Genomic DNA, 26910 nt, shown 5'->3' with positions numbered 1-26910 from the left:
TATCTACACTTGAATGTAAATTTGTCTGCTGTTTTGGAACGTCACCTCAAATGAAATACTGAAGCCCTAAAATAAGCACTAATTTAGAAGCATTAACTCCTATAGTGGTAGGTGTCATCTTTTCAACTAGTTTGATGCACCAATCTCAAGCATATCTGTTCTCCATCTAAATTTGCTGGTTCACATCTGTGCTGGGAGAGGGAGATAGAAATTCTGGCTTTAATGGGCTTTAGTTATAACTTCTGTTAGTCAGGAGTAAACAAAATCCACACTGTATCAAGACAGTTAACTGACGAGTATAGATGAGAATTTCAATAACAACTTGAAAGCAACATTTGCCATGGAAGAACTATAATATGAGTAATCTATTAATCTCAATGTATTACATGACAGTCTTCAAAAATAAAGGGAAAAACATACTGAAGTTCTTCTAGTATTCTAGTCTCCAAAGGAAAAATATAATCCAGTCTACACTAGGCTTCCTTCCTCTCCCCAATCTTTGCTGATTTCATCAGCTTTGGTTCTTTCTAAGACATTTCCTTCTGCTCTTTTCTGTGCTCTTGAACAGAGGCCCACAACAGCTGCCTATGGGGCCATGGGAGTATAATTAATCAAGTAATCAGCTAGCCAACACTGTTAAAATGTTTTAATATCAATATAAAATGAGATCAGAGTTTTACAAGCAGATTTCAGAACACCAACATTGATTTCCAAAATGGTTTCTCTCCTTTCAGAAGCCTAAAGATGAACATATACAAAACTTAGGCGTTTTTATAAAAAGCATGGTTTTTTTTTTCTATTTTAATACATCTACAGTTGACAAACATGCAAAATAACTAATTTCCAAATCAAAGGTCTCTAGCAGAAACATCCAAATTAAAAATGAAGCATTTAAATTTACTTACTGGCCATGAAATCCAGCAAGAAACCACCCTTTCTCCCACACTTCAGAAAAACCACCAATTCCTTCCTAGAGGATTGATGGCATTAACAGTACTTGGCTCTCCCTTGTCAGCTTCCAGACATCCCCGATTCAATCTTGTAAATTAATATTACAGTTCCAATTACTGAAAATGCCCCACCATCTTCTTCACTGCATTACAGCTTAGCAAGGCACCTACCAACAATGCAGTTTGGGAAATGAGCCATGAAGAACATAATGGCCTGAGAGTTAACCATACATCCTAGGTCTGCCAATTGAATGAGGACATTAATGGGAATGTAAAATTCCAGGAGACATTCTTTTATTCTCCTCTCCAAGTTACTAGCATGTCCAGTATCCGAAAGAAAACAGTACAGGAATGTGGCAATAGCCACATATATGAAGCCTTACTAGAGCTAAAACCAAACTAAAGAAAATGCAAACTACAGTGGGACAAAGAACTAACTCTCATTTGAGTTTTATTTGTGGCTTCAAGCAACCTCCAAACTAAGAGGCTCATAAATTACGAAATAATTTTAATGCACTGAGGATTCAGTAATTTGCATTAGAATATTATTAAAATTTATGTTTTGTAAGAGTTGCATGTACTTCATTGTTGAATTTGGTACCAACAGTAAACAAATAACTAAATGAGATATAACCTCAAATATACGCACTTCCAAAACTAAAAGGCATTTTAACACATTCTTCTCTGCCTCTCAATTGAATCAGTAAAACAAATAGAAAATCAAAACATGATTGTACTATTACACAAGATGATTATTTTACTTAAATAACTTAGTCTGTTCCAAAGTATTTCTGTCCAAAATGTGTAGGTGCAACAGGATGAACTTCAGTAGTTAAAATTGTGATCTCTGGAAACTCCTGAATGATTGATTTGGCACCTTCAAAAAAAAAAAAAAAGTTATTATGGTAGGATGTTTTGGTAACACCAATTGTAATTCAGGAATTTTGTAGTTATTGCCACTAGGTCTAAAATTGACAGAAGACAGAGAGCAATGATCTTTGAATACCTAATCAGACTTGGTTAATCTCTTCCTTTTTATAAAGTCTGAAAAGCTTTGACAGTAATCAAGACTATGCCTCCTCCATCTCACTAATACATTCTTAGAATTATTATTTTATACTCAAGTTGAAAAATATAGTTATTCAGCTACAGAAATTTCCCCCTGAAGAGTATTTTTTATTTTGTTTTATTTTAAAGGTGACTGTAATAGAGTGAATACAGTCCTTTTTAAAACGAAGATCACAGGCCAGGCACAGTGGCCCAAACCTGTAATCCCAGAGCTTTAGGAGGCTGAGGCAGAAGTATCACTCAAGGCCAGGAGTTTGAGACCAGCCTGGGCCACACGGCAACACCCCATCTCTATTAAAAAAAAAAAAATTAAAAAGGATCACATATAAGATAATGGTTTCCCAACTGAAACACTATGAAACAAGTGCAGTGTTTCATAGCATGCTTGTTTTTCACAGAAAAAGCTGATGTGTCAGAGCACACCAGCTTTTTAGAAGTTAGGACTCTAGCTTATCGAGAGAGGAACAGGTAGGGAAAGAAAACAAGGACTAGGATGTTCAGTGTAGAGTGATTTGGCATAAGAAAAAATGTGAAAGTATGTAAATAACTCACAATAAGGAAATGGTTAAATAAATAACATATATTCAAAGGATATAACTGTTAAATCATGTTTTTGGAAAATATTGAATGGCATCAAAAAATGTACATGGTAAATGTAAAAATGTAAAAAATGTATAAATAACAGCATTAGAATCACATAAAATGTTATCAGCAAGCTTAGAGATGACCAATACAAATTATGACTATTTTAATTACCCTGTCAAACTAAAAATCCATAGCAAATCCTGCCACAGAATACAATTTTTCAGCTATAAATGTCAAAGAATAGTACATCATTCTCATGTATACTATTAGAAATAAAACGAGTGCTTTTCCATTCCCAAAGGCAAAAATTTTAATAATTATTGGATTCTCTCAATTTTTTCAATGCCACCTGCGTTATATATATAAATGATAATTAAGCAAATCACCTTTTGTTACCACCAACATTTGAACTACAAGTAATAGTTGGTTATGAAACAGCAAAGTAATCAAACAGGCCATAATTCCTATCAATAACCTACTGAAACCAGCTTTCCCAACTAGATATACTGTAGCCTCTTCAGAACTGGCTAAGACTTAGAAATTTTGGAAATGAGAAAACACCTGACTAGAGAAACCATACATTGCCCTTTTTAAAAATTATGAAGCAAATACAAATTCACTGTAGAATACTTGAAAAATACCAATTTAAAGCTTAAAAATAAAATGAAAAGCACTTAAAATCCCACCAACCTAAGATAACCACTATTAACATTGTGTATGCATTTTGAAACCAAAATTGAAACAACATTGTCTGTCTAGCCTCTCATGCTAAGGAAAGATTTATTAGGTTCCATATTAAATCCAACTCTGATTTTTGTAATTAAAATACTCATAATTTGTACTAGTCATCTCCAAGCTTGGTGATAACACTTTACCCTATTCTAATGTTATTTTTATACTGCTTTTTTACATTTACCATGTACATTTTTGGATGCCATTCAATATTTTCCAAAAACATGATCTAACAGTTACATAATAGTATATCCTTTGAATATATATTATTTATTTAACCATTTCCTTATTGTGAGTCATTTGTATACTTTCACATTTTTTCTTATACCAAATAACTCTACAATAAACATCCTAGAAGCTAAATTTCTACATGCACCTATAATTATTTTCTTAAAATATATTCTCAATTGTTCTATAATGTATGGCAAAAAACACTAGGATCTTAAGTTAGGTATACCTCCTTCAGGAAATGGAGAACACACAGTTCTCTCTGCCCTTTGAGCAGAAGTCTAACTTGAAAAACTTCCGCTCTTCACACTGCAAAGATTACTTCAGTAAGACTACAGGGCTAGCTAGAACCTTATATTTCTTGCTCTTTGTGAGCAGTTCTCAGGCCTCAGGGAAACCAGAACCTTTCAGTCATTTGCAGGCCAAACCAGGAAAACAACAGCAATTCTTTTAAATGGCGTTAGTTCATACTTCTCCATTTGCATTTGAACATTAGAATGGTATAAAATGTTATCAGTCAGCTTAGAAATGACAAACACAAGTTATAATTACCAAAATTAGATTCAGATTTAATGTGAAAGCAGATAAACTTTTCCTCCGGATTAGAAGCTAGAAAACGCATACTTACCCACCTCAGGTCTATCTGGAGCCCTAGTTACTGCCTCATGCTGAACTCACCATGAGGAGTGGAGAACAGACTGAGTAGGATGATAACACTGGGTTGAACTCCATGTTCTATAAGAACCTTTACAGCTTCAATTACAGTATTTCCAGTGCCTGAAATCAAAAGATAACCAAATGCATTAGCAACCTGAACATTAATTTTAAAAAGTCTTTTTTTTTTTTTTTTTTTTGAGACTGGGATTCACTCTGTCACTCAGGCTGGAGTGCAGTGGCATGATCTTGGCCCACTGCAGCCTTGACCTCCCAGGTTCAAGCCATCCTCCCACCTCAACCTCCCAAGTAGCTGGGACTATAGGCACATGCCACCATACCCAGCTACTTTTCTATTTATTGCAGAAATGGGGTCTGCATATGTTGCCCAGGCTGGTCATAAACTCCTGGGCTCAAGCGATCCTTCCACCTCGACCTCCCAAAGTGCTGGGATTACAGGTGTGAGCCACAGCACCCGGCCACAAAATGTCTTTGAAGCAAGGGCAATATAGCAATCTAACATAAGAAACCACTTCATTTGAAGGTACTTGTTCTTTATCCGTGCTATTTTCAATAATGAACATGACACATACACTTTTGAGTTATCAAATACCAAGCCCTAAATTCATTTAGCATATGAGCTATCAAATTTAACATATTCCCTCTCACCTCCCTTAAAGACCATGCCAAGTGTGGTCTGAGTAAGCTTAAGAAAGAGAACAGAAGAGCAGGAAAAAATATTACCTCCAGAGAGAATAAATTATTGAGGAAAATCACTGCTGTACTCATTAGGCTAAAGAGGAGATATGTTTCGATATATTTTCTGAATTCCATATATTTTGCCTCATTAAATCATTTGTTTCAACGTATTCAAGACAGAAGCTTGTTGGGGCTAATAAGGTCTGACTACTGTATATTCTCTTATTATGCAATAAAACCTCTCCAGTGAACTGCCCGGGGCAGTTTTCCCAACTGAGAAAAACACATTTAGAAACTATTTTTGCGTTTTATATAATGGTACCTAGGAGGCAGGCACTAAGTTGAATTTAAACCCTAACCAAAGGTTACAAATAAACGGAAGCCACTCACTGAGAATTGGATACATCAGAAGGACTTTTCTCCGGTAAATGTCTGGGGGGAATTTGGCATAATATACTTTAGCTCTTTGTGTCTCCTCATCACTCTGAATCAGGATCTTTCCAATTCGTATGGATCGACAGCAGTCTCGTAAACCTTGTTCCATTGCCTCACCTTGAAGAAGAAAAAAGAAAGAAAAAATATTAGGGGAAACAGAGAGAAAGTCCAAGAAAAGGCCAAAGTATAGTTTGTCACTGTTATTAATACAAAAAGGAAGGAAGAGGAAAATAATTATTCTGAAGCTGACAGTTTTTATTTCTGATATGCTCATATTTCATACTTAGTGGAGGTTAATGAAACCAGGTTAAGGGCTGGTTAATGAAACTAGAATAAGCTAATTTTATTGCTGGTTTACAAGTTTTAGAGCTGTCATGCTTCCGTGATTACAGGAAATAAAGCATTTTGTTGAGCAGTTCCCTGAGCTTTTTTAATATCAGGAATATTTTTATCTCTATTATTTTAAAGAGGCCTTTAAATCACCTAAATTTGTGACTTTTGTCTGAGAAAATGCAAAAGCTTTCTGGAAGAATAAAGGCTGTAGATCAAAAAGTCTCCTTTTAGGTCAAGGTAGCATCAGGGGACATCACTTAGCTCAACAATGACTTCTCAACAGCAAAGATATTGCTGCAAGCAGTGAAAAAGTTGTATATCGTTCCCCCTCTCCCAGGTAACAATAACTAGCACTACCACCGTTGGTTTCTGAACACAGAGCTATTTTTGACTCTGAATTCCTTTAAGGGGGTGTTTGCCAAAAGGCAGTCATTCTCGTGCCATCTTCAAGATTTTAGGCCATATCAGAATTCTACCAATACTAGCATTTACTTAACATTTTTCTTAAATTTATTGTTTTCATTTAAATTTATTTTAAGAGAAAACTATATCACTAGGGTAAATATAAAACAAGTATCTTTCTAATATATATGAAAATCAACAAATGGCTATTAAGGTTATAAACAATGCTGTACATCACCACAAGTCATCTGGTATATACTAAGGGTGCAAGGACCATGCTTGTGTCTTTAGGGAAGAAGCTGAACTGAAACAGAAGAAACTGCACCTTAAAAGTCCATTGTCTTTAGCAGATTTTAAAACTTGAACATCATTGTCCTGAAATGTCCTGAAATGCTATCAATGCTTAAGAGCTACCTCCTAGAAAAAAGGAGTTCCTAGTTTACTTGAGGCATTTAATTGTTCACAAACAGAACTTCATAACCAAAAGAGAAAAGTGAATGTTTATATGTTAAAAATTAAACTATATGTATTCAGTGCAAACAAGTGGAGCTTCTACCACTTATGCAAAAAAATATAAATCTTATGCAAAACAATTAAGTTTGCTGAATGGAAAAAACCCCACATAACAGGTATAGGTTCTAATCACAGGCAAGTGATTTTGCTATACAAAGGTTGGTTTAGAAGGGTAATCAGTTGAACTCAAATACAAATATAACATTCATAAGACCAGCAAATGGAAATACCTAGTAGTAATGACAGTCAAGCACTTTTGCCTATGCGGTCACATAGTCATCACATATAAAGTTTAAAAGGATTAGGCCGGGTGTGGTGGCTCATGCCCATAATCCCAGCACTTTGGGAGGCTGAGGCAGGAGCATCACTGGAGGCCAGGAATTTTAGACCAGCCTGGGCAACATAGCAAGACCTCATCTCTACAAAAAAAAAAAAAAATTGCTTTTCAGTTTGCTAGGTATAGTGGCACGTGCCTGTAGTCCTAGCTGCTCAGGAGGCTGAGGTGGGAGGATTACTTGAACTCAGGAATTTGAGGTTACAGTGAACTATGATCACGCCACCATACTCCAGCCTGGACAACAGAATGAGAACCTGTCTCTTAAAAAAAAAAAAAAAAAAAAAAATTAAAAAAAATTAAAAATATCAAACAAATCATTTAGCCCAACAACAGAAATATATAAAAACAAAAGAAATATTTTCTCGTCAGGTACTCCAAGTTCTCCAGGCCCGAATTTATACCATATTCCCTCAGTCTTCAAACTGCCCTATTCTCCCCAAGATAGCATCATCACATCCTCCTATCCTCCCATCCTCCCCTGAATCTCTTTGAAAGGTGACTTGCCCATGGGAGCACTCTGTTAGGGAATATGCTCTAGTTAAAATTAGCCAAACCTAGCCTCACACAGGCCATGACTCCACAGCACCATGAGGATAGATAACACAGGGGGTGAGATTTAACTAAAGGCAGGCTGCAATTATGACAGACAAGCCTGCCTCTCTTCTGAAAAACAGCAACCATTTCTATGCATACAAAGAGACAAAAATCACACACATGTGAACCTACCGCTTCTCATTATGCTGACCCCACAATTTCCCTTCTCAAATTTCACTCCTTCATACTTGTACCCTGTTAGGAAATAAAACCAAATAATTTATCTTTCATCACTGGAGTAACCTACTTATTCTATAAAGCGTCTGTGGTTTAAAGTAGATGGGCACAAAGCAACCCTTGTTCAGACACACTGTATAATGCCTGAGATTCCCTGTGGAAGTAATGAGATGAGTCGTGACTTTTCAGTTACTTCTTAATTCTTCATAAGAAACCTGTGGGGATAATTGGGAGAGGCAGACTTCATTGAATGGGAAGAGGACTTATTATAACATGATATTCACATACACATTCCTCAAACTGAATTCAAAGGAGAATCACTGCACTCCGAGAATGCTATATACCCCATCAATTCAAACTGGGACCCCACTGTGAGCCACAGCAGAAAACCTCCTCATTCCATTCTTCTTTATGAGCCTCCATTCTTCCTTAAAAGCAGAAGAAAGTGGCTGAAGTAGTTTTTAAGACATGCTCAACTCTTGGTCTCATCCTGAATTTGTGTCAATTATGATGCAACAAGCTCAGTCCCCAATTTTCATAAAGTCAACCCTTTGAATAGAACAGTTTTACATTATTTACTAAAGAACCAAATCATAATTTCAAATCCCTGAAACAGAGATCTTTGGCTACTTTCTATTAAAGGATAGAACAAAGCATCTTCTCCAATTCTTATCATTTTTAGTTTTCTTTTTTACTTTCTATCCTTTTTTACCATGTAATTTCAGTGCCAAAACAGACTTGCCCATTTGTGCTCACCAGCAGCTTTCCCATAGAGATGAAGATAAGCTGCCAGCAATTCTTAACTATGGTCCCAATGGGCTGTCATCAGAGGCAACACCTGCATGCTGAAGAGTATTTATTAACCTTTAACTTGAATTGACAAGCAAGCCATTAACAAAATGTCATCTACACAGATTTCTTTCCTAAATGCCTGAGAATTTTTTTTTTAAGATTTTAAAAGAATAGTTCCACCTAGGCTCCTCGTTTTGCATATTTATTTTACTTAGACTGCTTTACTTCCATCTTTCCCCATTCTAGCTCGGAATTTTTATGAGGAAAATTTGAGAATAACAGCCCTAGTTACCTGTTGGAGTGGTCACCATGCATTCCTTATATGGCAGCTGATTCAATCCCTCTTCCACAACAAGTCTGATCTAGAGAGTCAAAGGAAAAAGAAGTTGAGAACCTGCTGGGAATCTCCTGTTAGCTGTTAGCTTCAGGAGCTGAACAGTAGGCAGAGTCATGAACACACTAGGCAAAGGTTTCACTTATGGAGGCAGGAAGGGGCCCCCTATCATGTGTTAGATACGGGGATAGATCCAAATGCCATGCTACTTGCTGCTAGGTATCCAGCCTCAGATAGGCACATGATTGCCACCAAAAGGCTCCAATATGCCTTCTGATTCTCACTCTGTCAGTCCAGACTGTGAAGGACACAAAACTCCAGCAAGTGACAACAGTCATGGCAGGCACTCTTGGAAGTAATATACTTCTTATTATTCTGGAAATAGTGCCCACTCGGAATTTCTCTGCTTTATTCAGTACCTTGGAAGTCGTTAAGTCAGATGATTTTTAACAAAGGCCCACCATAATGTAAATAAAGCCTGAAACTTCTTTAGAGGAAATAAATGAGTGCATTGGCTGAACCAATTTACTGAGCTTGAAGGAGGATCTAGTAAAATGCACTGGGGCTTCTCAGCTAAAGAAAAGGCTCATATCAATCCTAATGTGTGGTACAAAGGAAAGCATCACTCAGAACTACTAGAAGAGCCTCCAAAAACAAGATATGGTAATCCCATGAACAACCAGAGCCAACTACAATAAAGGTAATGCTGAGTCTGCAATGCACATTTTATTCAATCAATATTACATTACTGATTGAGAATCTGCAACAGCAGGGAGAAGCACCAGGCCCCCATGCTCTGTTATCACAACATATAATAACACCCTGCTGCCATTAAAACAATCAATTCTAAATAAGCCAGGATTTTGTCAGCCTGTAGCATGAGACAGAGGGCCCAGGCACCTCATGAATACTGCATATGTGTGCATACTCACCTCCAGTCACCATCTTCTGTGGATTTTTTTTTTTTTATGAGCAAATTACAAGGGTAAAAGAGGATTCTTTTCTTTGAAGAGCCTAGATCTTTTCCTCCTAGTAACAGTCCTCTAATGAGTCTTACCTCCTATCCCCATCCCCTCCAACACTGGGACAGAAATTAGTGTGCCCAACTCTTACAGGAGAGCATAAAATCAGAAGAGCAACTAAAATATAAAGAACCCAAGGATCTGAGGGCCAAGGAAGCGAACCTTGACAAATTCAGGATAAAATTAATATATATAAAATAATATATATTAATGACATGTGCTGCAGGAGATAGTGTACTAGAAATCCTCAAGAAGATAAACTTAAATAGCTCCAGTCTCTACCACAACCACAACAGACCCTTTCTCACCCCATATCAGGACCTTCAAAGCCACCTGTAGAGAACAGAGAGAGGTCCAGCTCATCATCCCCTCAGGCGAATTATGCCATAGGTCCTTACTATCTCATTGGGCTAAGATTATGCTTGTCCTTTCAGGGAAGCATCTTACAATAACCATGAACTTAACTCCTACTTTCTATAGAAAAAGAACATAAGAACAGCAAAAGAAAGAGGAACCATTTTCTACCAGTAAACACCAAAACAGCAGCCATTAAGATACAAGTTATTCGAGCCAGTTCTTTTGGTTTGATAAAAGCATAAAGAACAGAATGACCTAACTATTGCTCCAGGAATGTCATCCACATTTATCTTGTTACTATCCAAGGGTTTTTACTGCCACTGAAAACTCAAGTAATTTTAAATAAAATTGGTCTCTGAACCAAGAATATTTATGACCAAAAGCAGAACAGGAGTTGTCTATGCTCTTTTGGAATAAATTCCTCAGGCAAAACCTAAATGAAAAGTTTCATGCCTTTTTTTTCACATTCCTTTTAATCATCTACCTTAATCTGATTATAACTTTGGGGCTAAGAAGCCATGTTCATTCCTTTCTTTCCCAAACTAAATTTGTACTTAGTTTGTAAATCTGGTATTTAGATCATAAACACCATGAGATTAGGGACCATGCCTACCTTCTTCACTATTGTATCTCATCTATCTGGACACAGTCTAGCACAATGCCTGATTCACACAAGTTTAGTGAAATACATTCATGAAATATACACTAAACTTCATGAATATACACTAAATATAAATATACATTAGACTATATATAAATATAAATATACACTAAACTTTCCTGAATGTAATGTATTTTCTACTGTGGATTAAAACTAATATCCACAGCAGAAAACATGTCAACCTCACTCCAAGCACTGAGCATGCTTAGATATTAACACAAGAAGAAAACACAGTGCTTACCCTGAAGACAAACCACTTTGGACTAAGATCCTCTCAGATCACACTAGATAAACAGAATTGGGCTTGGTCAATCCTTAATAGGAAGTGCCTGAGGAAAGCATAGACAGTCAAATGTACTATTCACATGTGAAGGCTAGTACAGGAAAGAAGAGGCAAAATAAGCCTCCTCCCGCTGCTGCCGTAAACTACAAGAAATATATTTTTGTACATTCGCTGGATACCACAAGTGTAACTATTAGGTCTCCTTACATTTTTGGTTTTCTTTTAATGTACTTCACTGCCCTAAGAGGAGGCACTTAAGAATTGCTGAGACTCGAGTTACCAAGATCCATTTGAGAGGTAGTGGTATCTCAGAAATACAGGGAATTAGTTCATGGGCAATGCTTTGTGGTGAAGAGTATTGAAGTAGACCTTTAATGCAACAGTGAAACAATACTTCATTAGCCTAGCAAGATGATGGTTACTTAGTACAATCTCTTTCAGCCCCAGAATGCTCTAGAACAAAAATACCCCTTAGTCTACCATGATTATATCACTAGGCAAAATAATGAAATGAAAATGAAAAGCCCGCACCTACCAAACGATCCGCAGAAAACATGAAGTCCCCTCTACTGGCTGTCCTAAAAAAAAGATAATACAAGTTTTAGTCTAAATTAGAGCTTTAAGGCAAAATGTTATTTAATATGTACAGTAACACTGATATTAAGACCTATAACATACTAAAAGCTTAAATGTTTACATGTACAGACTATTACCGAGGCTAGATACTTTTTACTAGGATACAGGCATCTAAATGAGATGACTTGATCAATAATGAAAATGCTTATTTGATATCAACATTAGAGACTGGAACTGAAAAGATCATGCAGTCCCCCGCTGAGCTGCCCAAGTACATATTAGTCAACCAGGAGATGAACAAGTTACCCCTGGAGGGTGAGAACAAGCCCAGAGCTAAAGTTGAGAGGAAACTTTGCAGTAAGAAAAGCACTTTCTCCCCATTTTCCCCCTCAATTCACCTTGATCTAAAACCCATATTACCAAGATAAGTAACCCATCTACTTTGTAATCTTTTCTGGAACTAGAATGGTATGAATAAATAAATCCTCTATTTTGCCACTGCTTTCAAAAACATATAACCTAATTTCTGAGAACTCATTATCAAATAATTGATAATTTGTTCCTTTTGACTGTTTTTTCAAATGAGTACTTCATTCCCTAGATCTTTCTGCCATTTTCCTGTCCATTTCCTCTGGTCAGTATCCTAAGGTAACCAAGTAATAATAATCCAGGGCTACCTCTACCCACAAGCTGTTAACGAGCCAAAAAGGGAATGTTAAACAACTTATGTTATTTCTGTACATAAAAATGTAGTATTGTTCCTCATCCTTCTTCCATATAAGTTAAATGATCTGACTGAATGGATTGATTTACAGCTTATGTGCTTAAAAATCCCCATCTGCCTATCTATGGACTACCTAAAGTATTCTCCAAAACAGCATCAAAATGATATATGCAAACACATATTATCTCAGTATATCATTAATTTCCACTCTTTTTCCTCAAGCTGCATTTGATTTCTCTGAGATGGAAAAAGCAATGAAATAGCCCTGAGACAAATGGCATTAGGTTTCTTAGAGTAACCATAGTTCTATCATACTACAGATACTAGCTCTCTAAAATATAAACCACAATTGAGCAACAGCAAGAATCTAGGTCTGTGTTGTTTATGTAGAAAAATTCCTTAAACTCAGAAAACTCTATCCACACATACCTACACACACACAGAGCCCCTTTAAAACAGGCTCAATTTCATGAACTGTGGTTTTCAAATAAGATTATCCAATTACACCAGCACCTTTCATTTATATAATTAAACTTCACTACCGTGAACTACAAAAAATACTGAAACCTACTGCTCTGTTTGCTAGGTCTATGCAAACTTACCTAGGCAGCCAGAACATAGTTTTTCAATAAGAAGTCTGGATTTGACTTAAAGACATATGCAGTGTTATATATTATGGGAGACACCGGAAATGTCGGTTTTAATTTCTGAACAGTTAGCTATCACTTGAATACAGAGAAACAGTATATTAGGTTAAGTGATCAGAGTTGCCCAAATCTGTTATTTTACTTTGGAATCAAACATTTTACTACCTTTCACACCCTCCCCCACAAAAAAATCAGCCTCAGCTAACTTTTGCATAAAAAGCACCTACTTTCTCTACATTCCAAAAAAGTACACACTATGAGAACTTAATATGAGCTGTTATCTCTTGACATCTATTTGACCTCCAGTAAAATCATTTACCACTCCAAGTAACTCTACAAGCTGTAATTACTTACCTATTTCCTGCTGTATAGACAGACTTCAGATCCATACTATTCATTTTAAATCCATTTAGAAATTAAAGTATATCTAGAATACAATAAGTTGACCTCCTTTTTTAAAAAAAATCCACAATGGGCTTCAATATCATATTTAAATCTTTAACATTGTTAAGACTACAGTTTCATAAAGCAGGTATTTACTTGTTGTATCAATGAAGCTGCATGTATTCTCTGAGGCTCTATTTTAGACACAACGCTAGGCTGAAATATTTGTTAATAGGGATGTTTTAATATGAACCAGACTCCAGACCTTCTTCATTCCACACATTTCATTTTAAATCATAAATGTAATCTCTCCTACTGGAAATAAAGCTTTGAAAGGCACATTAATCATCTTCTATCTGATAATAGTCCCAAATAAAGTCTAATGTAAAATTACCACAATGTAAAAAACACACAGACGCATATCCCTGGAATATTTTTAAATATATCTAAATAACCAAATATCAAATATTTAAACAGATAATGATATTCAGGCACTTGTAATCCAAAGTATAGATATCTAATTAATGTTAGGCTGAGCATATTTTAAATTGTACAAACCCCAACCAGGTTTAACAATGCAGATTTAATCATATCTGAGAACCCACTTTTTTTGACACCGCCTCACACAAACAAATGTGTCACACACCTGTAGCAACAAGACAAATGCCAAAGGCAGTCATTTTAAAAAGTGATCTTCACACTGAAACAACAAAAGAATGAGATTCATACTGGAAGCTAAATCCTTATTTTTTAATTTACTTTTTTTCAACTTTTATTTTACATTCAGGGGGTACATGTGTAGGTTTTTTACCTGGGTGTATTGCATGATGCTGAGGTTTGGGTACAAATGATCCTATCACCCAGGTACTTAGCATAGTACACAACAGTTAGTTTCCCAATTCTTGTTCCCCTCCATCCTTCCCCCTAAAATTTAGCAGTCCCCAGTGTCTACTGTTGCCATCTTCATGTCCATGAGTACCCAGTGTTTAGCTCCCATTTATAAGTAAGAACATGCAGTATTTGATTATCCGTTCCTGCATTCATTTGCTTAGGATAATGGCCTCCAGCTGCATCCATGTCACTGCAAAGGACATGATTTCATTCTTTTCTATGGCTGCATAGGATTCCATCATATATATTTACCACACTTTTTCTATCCAATCCACTGTTGATGGGCACCTACATTGATTCCATGTCTTTGCTATTGTAAATACTGTTGTGATGAACATACAAGTGCATGTGTTTTTTTGGTAGAACAATTTGTTTTCATTTGAATATATACCCAGTAATGGGATTCCTGGGTCGAATGGTTTCTAATAATTTCAGAAATCTTGAAACAGCTTTCCACACTGGCTGAACTAATTTACATTCTCACCAACAATGTATAAGCATCTCCTTTTCTCCACATCCTTGCAAAGATCTGTTGTTTTTTGACTTTTTAATAATCACCATTCTAACGGGTGTGAGATGGTATTTCATTGTGGTTTTGATTTGCATTTATCTGATTAGTGATGATGAGCATTTTTTCATATGTTTGTTGGCTGCTTGTATGTCTTCTTTAGAAAAGTGTTTGTTTATGTCTTTTGCACCTTTTTAAGGGGGTTCTTTGTTTTTTGCTTGTTCAATGTGTTTAAGTTCCTTATAGATTTCTGGATATTACACCTTTGTCAGATGCACAGTTTGTGAATATTTTCTTCCATTCTGTAGGTTGTCTGTTTACTCTGTTGATAGTTTCTTTTGCTGTGCAGAAGCTCTTTAGTTTAATTAGGTCTCACTTGTCAATTTTTGTTTTTGCTGCAATTGCTTTTGAGGACTTTGTCATAAATTCCCAAGGCCAATGGTAAGAAGGGTAATTCCTAGGTTTTCTTCTATGATTCTTGTAGTTTGAGGTCTTACATGTAAATATTTAATCCATCTTAAGTTTTCTACACAGTGAAAAGTGGGGGTCCAGTTTCATTCTTCCGCATATGGATAGCCAGCCATCCCCAAACCATTTATTGAATAGGTAGTCCTTTCCCTATTCCTTATTTTTGTTGGTTTTGTCGAAGATTAAATAGCTGTAAGTCTGTGGCTTTATTTCTGGGTTCTCTATTCTGTTCCATCAGTCTGTGTGTCTGTTTTTTCACCAGTACCATGCTGTTTTGGTTACTGTGGCCTTGTAGTATAGTTTGAAGTCAGATAATGAAGTCAGATAGTGTGATGTTCTCTTTGCTTAGGATTGCTTTGGCTATTCTGGCTCTTTTGGGGCTCCATATGAATTTTAGAATAGTTTTTTTTTCCAATTCTGAGAAAAATAATGTTGGTAGTTTGAGAGGAATAGTATTGAATCTATAGATTGCTTTGGGCAGTGTGTCCATTTTACCAAAACTGATTCTTCCAATCCATGCTCATGAAATGTTTTTCCACTTGTTTGTGTCATCTATGATTTATTTTAGCTGTATTTTGTAGATCTCCTTGTAGAGATCTTTCACCCCCTTGGTTAGATGTATTCCTAGGTATTTTTTTGCAGCTATTGTAAATGGAACTTTTTTTCATTTATTTACTTTATAGATATGGGGTCTCACTATATTGCCCAGGCTGGTCTTGAACTCCTCAGCTCAAGTGATCCTCCTGCTTTGGCCTCCCAGTGTGCTTGAATTACTGGCATGAGCCATCATGCCCAGCCCTGTAAATATGATGTGTTCTTGATTTGGCTCTCAGCTTGAATATCATTGGTGTATATAAATGCTACTGATTTTGGTACGTTGATTTTGTATTCTGAAATATTACTGAAGTCATTTATCAGTTCCAGGAGCCTTTTAGTGGAATCTACATGGTTTTCTATGTATAGAATCATATTTTCCATGAAGAGATAGTTTGATGACTTCTTTTCCTATTTGGTTGCCTTTTATTTATTTCTCTTGCCTGATTGCTCTTGGTAGCACTTCCAGTACCATGTTGAATAGGAGTGGTGAGAGTGAGTATCCTTGTCTTGTTCCAGTTTTCAAGGGAAATGCTTCTAGTTTTTGCCCATTCAGTACAGTGTTGGCTATGGGTTTGTCATAGATATATGGCTCTTATTACTTTCAGATATTTTCCTTTGATAACTAAGAAATGATTTTTTGAGGGGTTTTATGATAAATGGAGGGTACACTTTATCAAAAGCTTTTTCTGCAGCTGTTGAGATGATCATATATTTTAAAATTCTTTTTATGTGTTGAATCACATTTAGTGATTTGTATATGTTGAATTATCCTTGCATCCCAGTAATGGCACCTACTTGATCATGGCAAATTAACTTTTTGATATGCTGTTGAATTTGTTTTGCTAGTATTTTGTTGAGGACTTTTGCATCTATGTTCATCGTAAGTGGCTTGTAGTTTTCTTTCTTCATTGAGTCTTTGCCAGGTTTTGTTATCAGGGTGATGCTGGATTTGTCGTATTCACAGAATGAGTTAGGGAGGAGTCCTTCCTCCTTGATTTTTTGGAATCGTTTCAGTAGAACTGGTATAAACTCTTCTTGCATGTCTGGTAGAATTCAATTGTGAATCTATCTGGTCCAGGTCTTCTTTAGGTTGGTAGGTTTTTTATTACTTATTCAATTTTGGAACTTAATGTTGGTCTGTTCAGGGTTTCAATTTTTTCCTAATTCAATTTTGGGAGAATGTTTGTTTCCAGGAACGTATCCATTTCCTCTAGATCTTCTAGTTTTTGCATCTAGAGTTGTTCATCATAGTCTCTGAGGATCTTTTGTATTTACATGGGATTATTTGTAATGTCACCTTTGCCTTTTCAGATTGTGATTATTTGGATCTTCTCTCTTTTTATCCTTTATCAATCTAGCTAATGGTCTATTGATTTTGTTTATCCTTTCAAAGAAGTAACTTTTGATTTTGTTGATCCTCTTTATGTTTTTGGGTATCAATTTCATTCACTTCCACTCTGACTTTAATTATTTATTTTCTTCTGATAGCTTTAGGGTTAGTTTTTTCTTGTTTTTCTAGTTGCTCTAGGTGTGACATTACATTGTTAATGAGATCTTTTTAACTTTTTGAGGTGTTTAGCACTATAAACTCCTCTTAATCCTGCTTTTGCTGCATCCCAGAGATTTTAGTATGTTGTGTCTCTGTTTTATTTCAAAGAATTTTGTGCAAATCCTCAATTTAATGTGGACTTGTTAAACCCGACTCTTTCCTAAATGTTAAGTGAGACTGTCTATAAAGCACTTTAAAATTTCCTGGGACTCTAGCAATTGTGTATATTTAAAAATATGTACATCTCATAGTAGACCCAAACCAACATGAAACCTTTTCCCCTCTTCTTACTAGGCTTCACTACTACTAGTACTATTACTATTACTACAACTTCTAAATGGAGGGATTCTCTAGCATGTTGGAGGACATTCTCCCCTGGGATAATTACAACTTCAATTCTCACAGCAGATATTGACATTTTATCACTCATTCTGTTTCTTCTCTCTATTCAGAATACACTTAACAACCCTCATCTTTTTTTTTACAAAATCAATTTAACAACTACATATACATACGTGTGTGTGTGTATGTGTGTGTGTATATGTGTGTGCGTGTGTGTGTGTATATATATATATATACATATCCTATATATATATATATATCCTAAATCACAATGACTTAAGTATATAACTATTCTTTAAAAAGGTCCATAAACTACAGGAGGTACCTAATGTTATACACATGTTACTACTTTATTTTCCAGAGGCCACCATTTATTAAAAGCTTCCTTGGTGCCCAGTAGTAACCACTTTTGGTGTATTATCTCATCTAATCCTCATGCAATTTAAGAAGTGGATTTTATTATCACCACCACTTTAGCAATGAGAACAGTGAGGCTTCCAAAAGTAAAGTCAGGTTCTTTACAGCCTGGAGCTCTCCAATTCCAAGTCTCTGAGAAAAGCAATGACTTATATTTTGCCCTAATAAGGAAATGCTTACTACCAAAAGGTTGCCAATTTTTTAGATATCCTTTTAGGATTCTTCTCTCCCTGTGAATCAGATTGACATGTATATACAATGCAAACAATAAAACAATGAGTCTGGGAGGCAAATAAAATATCATTAAAATATTCCTTCTGAAGAGGGAAAAGTTTTTATAACATGGCTTGTAAAATATGTACTAAGGTTACCACATACAAGAATACATCCTTTCCAAAAATGACTAAAGCAAAATCTTGTGACTTATCACCTAAAAACAACTTAATTTAAATAAAATGCTAGTAGCACTGAATTAGTTGTCATTTCAAAAGTTTAAATGTATCACTCTCTCTGGGAGGATTATATACAAAGTTTGTTTGTAGTGTATGGGGCAAGGGGCAGGTTGGGTGTTGTAGCTGGGCATAGGTTTGCCAGATTAAGCAAATCAAAATCAGTACCCACCCCTACAAGTAAATTTGTATTTCAGAAATCTCATGAAATATTTAGGACATACTTAACATTAAAAAATCATGCATTATTTATTTGAATTCAGATTTAACTAAGCATCCTGTACTTTGACAGGCAATCTAAGTTGAGGAGGAAGAATTAAATGGACTCAAACTCAGCTCTAATGTGCTTTTTTTGGTTTTGAGCAACAAGTCAAAGGAAAGTACAACATAAAAGCTTTTCTGGCAGGTTTTAACCAAAGGAATGTTTCATTTAAAGTTAATGTTTAGTGAAAACATGACCTTTACATCCATAACTACTTTATTATTATGAGATCACTAAAATATAGTCCCAAAGTTTGTCATAATATACAGATGATTTATGAATGTTTTTCCTTCTCCTTCCTTTACCTTCACAAAAACAAACCCCCAATGAAGAATTTGGAGCAAACTTAACCAAAAGCAAAATGTTTTTTAAAAAAATAGTATAATGTTACTATTTTTTTTTTTGCCAGGTGCAAGTCACCAAGGCCACAGCACTTTAGCACCTTCCTAATAAACTCATAAAATAGAGTGTCAATAACTATTTACCTGCACCTCAAAGCTGTGTTCAATGTGAACATTCAAAATAGGACAGAGGAGAGGACCCACAGGCCCTCTTAAGGAAGCAGACTGCTCCTGCAGGACCTGGGAGACACCCCAAATACTGTGAGTGCCCCAACTATGGAAGAGAGAAAGGGAGACCCTCCTCTCCCAAACACACAGCCCCACTGAAGAATCTGAAGGTCTGTTTGCGGGAGAAATTTATGACCTTACCTGGAGCTGAGTCAATTTAGATTGCCAAGTGAAATACAGGGGTAGAGGAAGCAGCAGAAAGGCCCTGGAAGCTTGCTGGGTCCCCAAGCAGCCCATTCCTGCCTGACAAAACAGGAATCCATCAGGAGTGAGGTCAGAGGAGTAGGGGGTAAATCTCCACAGGGAGAAGGAAATCTCTAGCTGAACTTTGTAACAATTTCAATGGGGTGAGAAGCCTCCTGGCCAGAACTCAGGGAGGGCACAAATCCAGTGAGCTGACTCCACAGGCAAGGGAAGAAGTTTTTCTTTCTCAACTTAGAGGCAGGTAGCCTGGGCAATTTTTCAAGCCAGTCGTGCCCACCGCCTGAAAACAGACTTGGGGCTGTTGGAGGGGGCACGGTGGGAGTGAGACCGGCACTTTAGTTTACATGGGAGCTGGGTGAGGCCTGTGACTCCTGGCTTTCCCCCGCTTCCCTGACAACCTGCAGGACTCAGCAGAGGTAGCCATAATCCTCCTAGGTACACAACTCCAGTGACCTGGGCATCTCAACCCCATCCCCAACAGCAGCCACAGCAAGACCAGCCCGAGGAGAGTCTGAGCTCAGACACACCTAGACCTGCCCCCACCTGATGTTCCTTCCCTACCCACCGTGGTAGAAGAAGACAAAGGGCATATAATCTTAGGATTTCTAGGGCCCCACCCACCACCAGTCCCTCTCCACACTACTACAGGTGCTGCTCCCTGGAAAGTGCCACCTCCTGGTAAGAGGCCAACCAGCAAAAAAATAGAACATGAAACCACCAAAGCTAAAAACCATAATGGAGTGCACTGCAGCCCCCTGCCACCTCCACTGGAACAGGCACTGGTATCCATGGCTGACAGACCCATAGATGGTTCACATCACAGAACTCCCATGCAGACAACACCCAGTACCAGTCCAGAGCTGGGTAGACTCTCTGGGTGGCTGGGCCCAGAAGAGAGACAACAATCACAGCAGTTTGGCTCACAGGAAGCCACATTCATAGGAAAAGGAGGAGAGTACTAATCAAGGGAACACCTCATGGGACAAAAGAATCTGAACAACAGCCTTTGGCCCTAAACCTTCCCTCTCACAGAGCATACCCAAATGAGAAGGAATCAGAAAACAAACCCTGGCAATATGACATAAGAAGGCTGTTTAACAGTCCCCAAAAATCACACTAGTTCACCAGCAATGGATGCAAACCAAGAAGAAATCCCTGATTTGCCTGAAGAAGAATTCAGGAGGTTAGTTATTAAGCTAATCAGGGAGGCACCAGAGAAAGGCAAAGCCCAATGCAAGGAAATCCAAAAACAATACGACAAGTGAATGGAGAAATATTCAAGGAAACAGCGCAAAGAAAAAACAATCAAAACTTCAGGAAACTTTAGACACACTTTTAGATATGGGAAATGCTCTGGAAAGTCTCAGCAACTGAATTGAACAAGTAGAAGACAGAAATTGACAGCTTGAAGACAAAGTCTTTGAATTAATCCAACAAAGACAAAGAAAAAAGAGTAAGAAAATATGAACGAAGCCTCCAAGAATTCTAAGATTATTTTAAACAACTAAACCTAAGAATCATCAGTGTTCCTGAGGGAGAAGAGAATTCTAAAAGCTTGGAAAACACATTTGGGGGAATAATTGACAAAAATTTCCCCAGCCTTGCTAGAGACATAGACATCCAAATACAAGAAGCACAAAGAACGCCTGGAAAATTCATCACAAAAAGGTCATTGCCTAGGCACATTGTCATCAGGCTATCCAAAGTTAAGATGAAGGAAAAAATCTTAAGAGCTGTGAGACAAAAACACCAAGTAACCTATGAAAACCTATCAGATTAACAGCAGATTTGTCAGCAGAAACCCTACAAGCTGGAAGCTTTCTATCTTCAGCCTCCTCAAACAAACAAACAAACAAACAAACAAATCAGCCAAGAATTTTGTGTGCAGCGAAACTAAGCATCAAACATGAAGGAAAGATACAGACTTTTTCAGGCAAACGCTGAGAGAATTCACCATTATCAAGCCACCACTACAAAAACTGCTAAAAGGAGCCCTAAATCTTGAAACAAATCCTGGAGACACATCAAAACAGAACCTCTTTAAAGCATAAATCACTCAGGACCTATACAACAAAAATACAAGTAAAAGGCAAAAACTAAAAACAAAACAAAACAAACAAACAACAAAAAAAAGTACAAAGACAGCAAAGAGCATGATCAATGCAACAGAACCTCACATTTCAATACTAACATTGAATGTAAATCACCTAAACGCTCCACTTAAAAGATACAAAATTGAAGAATGGATAGGAACTAACCAACCAATTATCTGCTGCCTTCAGGAGACTCACCTAACACATGAGGACTCACACACACATAAGGTAAAGAAATGGAAAGAGACATTTCATGCAAATGGACACCAAAAGCGAGCTGGAGCAGCTGTTCTTATATCAGATAAAACAAACTTGAAAGCTACAGCACTTAACAAAGACAAAGAGGGACATTATATAACGGTAAAAAGCCTTGTCCAGTGAAAAACTGTCACAATCCTAAACATATGTACACCTAACACTGGACCTCCCAAATTTATAAAATAATTACTAACAGACCTAAGAAATGAGTTAGACAGCAACATAATAATAGTGGGGAACTTCAATACTCCACTGACAGCACTAGACAGGTCATCAAGACAGAAGGTCAACAGAGAAACAATGGATTTAAACTATACCTTAGAACAAATTGACTTAACAAATATATACAGAACATTTCATCCAACAACTGCAGAATATATATTCTATTCAACAGTGCATGGAACTTTCTCCAAGATAGAGCATATGATAGGCCATAAAACAAGCCTGAATACATTTAAGAAAACTGAAATTATATCAAGTATATATATATCAGACCACAGTGGAATAAAACTGGAAATTAACTCCAAAAGCAACCTTCAAAATCATGCAAATACATAAAATTAAATAACCTGTTCCTGAATGATCATTGGGTCAAAAACAAAATCAAGATGGAAATTTAAAAGTTCTTCAAACTGAATGACACATACCTCCCAAATAACGACACAACCTCCCAAAACCTCTGGGATACAGCAAAGGCAGTGCTAAGAGGGAATTTCACAGCCCTAAACACCTACATCAAAAAGACTGAAAGAACACAAATTGACATTCTAAGATCACACCTCAAGGAACTAGAGAAACAAGAACAAACCAAACCCAAATCCAGCAGAAGAAAGGAAGTAACCAAGATCAGAGCAGAACTAAGTGAAATTGAAGCAATATATATATATATATATATATATGATAAATGAAACAAAAAGCTGGTTCTTTGAAAAGATAAATTAAATTAATAGACCAATAGCAAGATTAACAAAGAAGAGAGAAAATCCAAATGACCTCACTAAGAAATGAAACATGATATATTACAGTTGACACCAGAGAAATACAAATGATCATTCAAGGCTACTATGAACACCCTTACACACATAAATTAGAAAACCCAGAAGAGATGGATAAATTCCTGAAAAAAAAATACAACCCTCCTAGCTTAAATCAGGAAGAATTTGATACCCTGAACAGACCAATAACAACCAGCAAGACTGCAATGGTAATTTAAAAATTACCAACCAAAAAAAGGTCCAGGATCAGACAGATTAACAGCAGACTTCTACAAGACATTCAAAGAAGAATCGATAACATTCCTTTTGACACTATTCCACAAGACAAAGAAAGAGGGAACACTCCCTAATTCATTCTATGAAGCCAGCATCACCCTAATACCAAAACCAGGGAAGGATATGACCAAAAAAGAAAACTACAGACCAATATCCTTGATGAACGTAGATGCTAAAATCCTTAACAAAATACTAGCTAACCAATACCAACACCACATCAAAAAGATAATCCACCATGATCAAGTGGGTTTCATACCAGGAATGCAGGGATGGTTTAACGTACACAAGTCAATAAATGTAACACATGACATAAACAGAATTAAAAGCAAACATCACACAATCATCTCAATAGATGCAAAAAAAATCATTCAACAAAATGCAGCATCCCTCCATGATTAAAACTCTCAGCAAAATCAGCATACAAAGGACACAACTTAATGTAATAAAAGCCATCTATGACAAACCCACAGACAACATAATACTGGATGGGGAAAAGTTCAAAGCATTCCCTCTAAGAACTAGAACAAGACAAGGATGCTCACCCTCACCATTCCTCTTCAACATAGTACTGGAGGTCCTAGCCAGAGAAGTAAGACAAGAGAAAGAAATAACGGGCATCCAAATCAATAAAGTGGAAGTCAAACTGTCACTGTTTGCTGATGTGATCTTTTACCTTGAAAACCCTAAAGACTCCTCCAGAAAGCTCCCAGAACTGATAAAAGAATTCAGCAGTTTCTTGATATAAGATTAATGTACATAAAACAGTAGCTCTTCTATACACAAACAGTACCCAAGCTGGGAATCAAATCAAGAACTCAACCCTCTACAAGAGCTGCTAAAAAAAATAAATAAAAATAAAATCTTTAGGAATTGACCTAACTAAGGAGTTGAAAGACCTCTACAAGTAAAACTTCAAAACACTGCTGAAAGAAATAATAGATGACACAAATGAATGGAAATACATCCCATGCTCATGGATGGGTAGAATCAATATTGTGAAAATTATCATATTGCCAAAAGCAATCTACAAATTCAATGCAATCCCCATCAAAATACCACCATCATTCTTCACAGAACTAGAAAAAAAAAATTCTAAAATTCATATGGAACCAAAATAGACCCCACATAGCCAAAGCAAGACTAAGCAGAAAGAACAAACCTGGAAGTGTCACACTACCTGATTTCAAACTATACTATAAGGCAACAGTCATGAATACAGCATGGTACTGCTATTAAAATAGGCACAAAGACCAATGGAACAGAATAGAGAACCCAGAAATAAACCCAAATACTTATAGCCAACTGATCTTCAACAAAGCAAGCAAAAATATAAAGTGGGGAAAGGACACCCTTTTAAACTAATGGTGCTGGAATAATTGGCTAACCACATGTAGGAGAATGAAACTGGATCCTCATCTCTCACCTTATACAAAAATCAACTCAGGATGGATTAGGGACTGAAATCTAAGACCTGAAACTATAAAAATTCTAGAAGATAACATTGGAAAAACCCTTATAGAAATTGGCTTAGCCAAAGATTTCATGACCAGGAACACAAAAGCAAATGCAATAAAAACAAAGATAAATAGCTGGGACTTAATTAAAGAGCTTTTGCATAGCAAAAGGAACAGTCAGCAGAGTAAACAGACAACCTATACAGTGGGAGAAAATCTTCACACTATACATCTGACAAAGGACTAATATCCAGAATCTACAAGGAACTCAAACAAATCAGCAAGAAAAAAAAAAAATCCCATCAAAAAGTGGGCTAAAGACATGAATAGACAATTCTTAAAAGAAGATATACAAATGGCCAACAAACATATTAAAAAATGCTCAACATTACCAATTATCAGAGAGATGCAAATTAAAACCACAATGCAATACCACCTTACTCCTGCAAGAATGGCCATAATCTAATATAAATGATGAGTTAATGGGTGCAGCACACCAACATGGCACATGTATACATATGTAACAAACCTGCACGTTGTGCACATGTACCCTAGAACTTAAAGTATAAAAAAATAATAATAATAATTTTTAAAAAAGAATGGCCATAATCAAAAAATAGTAGATGTTGGCATGGATGTGGTGAGCAGGGAACACTTCTACACAGATGATGGGAATGTCAACTAATGGAAACAGTGTGGAGATTCCTTAAAGAACTAAAAGTAAAACTACCATTTGATCAGCAGTCCCACTACTGGGTATCTACCCAGAGGAAAAGAAGTCATTATACGAAAAAGATAGTTGAACACATGTTTATAGCAGCACAATTTGCAATTGCAAAAACGTGGAATCAACCCAAATGCCCATCAGTCAATGAGTGGATAAAGAAACTGTAGTATATATATACGATGGAATACTAGTCAGCCATTAAAAAAATGAATTAACATCATTTGCAGTGACCTGGATGAGATTAGAGACAATTATTCTAAGTGATGTAACTCATGAATGGAAAACGAAACATCGTATGTTCTCACTAGTATGTGGCAGCTAAGCTATGAGGATGCAAAGGCATAAGAATAATACAGTGGACTTTAGGAACTTGGGAGGAAAGGGTGGGAGGGGGTCAAGGGATAAAATATTACAAATATGATGCAGTGTATACTGCTTGGGTGATGGGTGCACCAAAATCTCACAAATCACCACTAAAGAACTTACTCATGTAACCAAATACCACCTGTACCCCAATAACTTATGGAAAAAAATAAATAATTGAAACCTGAACGCTTTAAAAAAATGTTGAAATTATTGCAAAAAAATGAGACAGAAAAATGAGAGAAACTATTTGATCTGATTACAACTGCTACATTAATTATCCTTTGTGTCAGGGACTGTGCCAGGTCAGACCCCCTTTCTGCCTCCTTGGAGGCCAGTCTAGTTAGGTATACCAGGATATGCCCAGTAAATATTATAACAGAGATCCGTATAGCTTAGTAGTGACTTCCTCCTTCCTGCTCCAAAAGTCAGAGGAGTCATATGGGAGACACATAAAAACCGAAAATATGTCCATGTTTTAAACAATTTGCATGTCACAGTATTTTTCTGTGGTGGGCATTTTGGTTTTGTGCAAGTTGGAAGGAAATGTTGGGAGATTCCTCCAGTGTTGATGTAATGCTAGGCCAGCCTCTCTAGGCTAGCTCTGTTTAGTGTGTGGAATTCCTGGATCACCCTATCTATAGCCCAAATCAGCAGGCTAGCAAATCAGCACACAAGGGAGACTGGCCATTCTCCCAGGGGCAACGCCCCCGTCTAAACACAGCACAATTACCTGTGGTCAGGTTTCACTCAAGACTATACAAACAACTGCTAAGGATGGGAGTCAGGAACTTGTATTTAAAAAGAGAGAGAGAGAGAAAGAGAGAGAGAGAGAGAGAAAGAGAAAGAGACTCCACAGGCAATTCTGATGCACACAGCTTTGGTTAAGGACAATACATTACTTAGTCACATAACTCAAATCACATCAGATTGCACTCACATTAGGGTTACACAGGATGTTCATTCACCCTAAGGATAATTTTCTCCTCTCCAGGTGACTA

General features: G+C 36.7%; 1 protein-coding gene across 6 annotated transcripts in view; it reads right to left on the bottom strand.

Moving 5' to 3' along the window:
* Nucleotides 1–631: 631 nt before the first annotated feature.
* The window catches only part of UPRT (uracil phosphoribosyltransferase homolog), a 31048-nt gene continuing 4769 nt past the window's right edge, over nucleotides 632–26910 (bottom strand). For 3 of the 6 annotated variants that reach the window (XM_045384095.2, XM_065537825.1, XM_065537826.1), the window contains exons 2-7: nucleotides 11692–11734; nucleotides 8792–8861; nucleotides 7663–7725; nucleotides 5307–5468; nucleotides 4242–4340; nucleotides 632–1827 (exon numbers count right to left, since the gene is read on the bottom strand). In XM_045384095.2, the coding sequence (XP_045240030.1) occupies nucleotides 1721–1827; nucleotides 4242–4340; nucleotides 5307–5468; nucleotides 7663–7725; nucleotides 8792–8861; nucleotides 11692–11734 (544 nt within the window). In that variant the 3' untranslated portion in view covers nucleotides 632–1720. Of the gene's footprint in view, nucleotides 1828–4191; nucleotides 4341–5306; nucleotides 5469–7662; nucleotides 7726–8791; nucleotides 8862–11691; nucleotides 11735–19680; nucleotides 19810–26910 lie in introns of those variants that run through there. The other 3 variants (XM_065537827.1, XM_005593982.4, XM_005593981.4) reach the window with 3 other exon arrangements.

This window comes from Macaca fascicularis, chromosome X, assembly GCF_037993035.2.
Source record: "Macaca fascicularis isolate 582-1 chromosome X, T2T-MFA8v1.1".
NCBI classification, from domain to species: Eukaryota; Metazoa; Chordata; class Mammalia; order Primates; family Cercopithecidae; genus Macaca; species Macaca fascicularis.
Note: the sequence above shows the minus strand (reverse complement) of the source record. Positions and strands in the feature narration are given on the sequence as shown.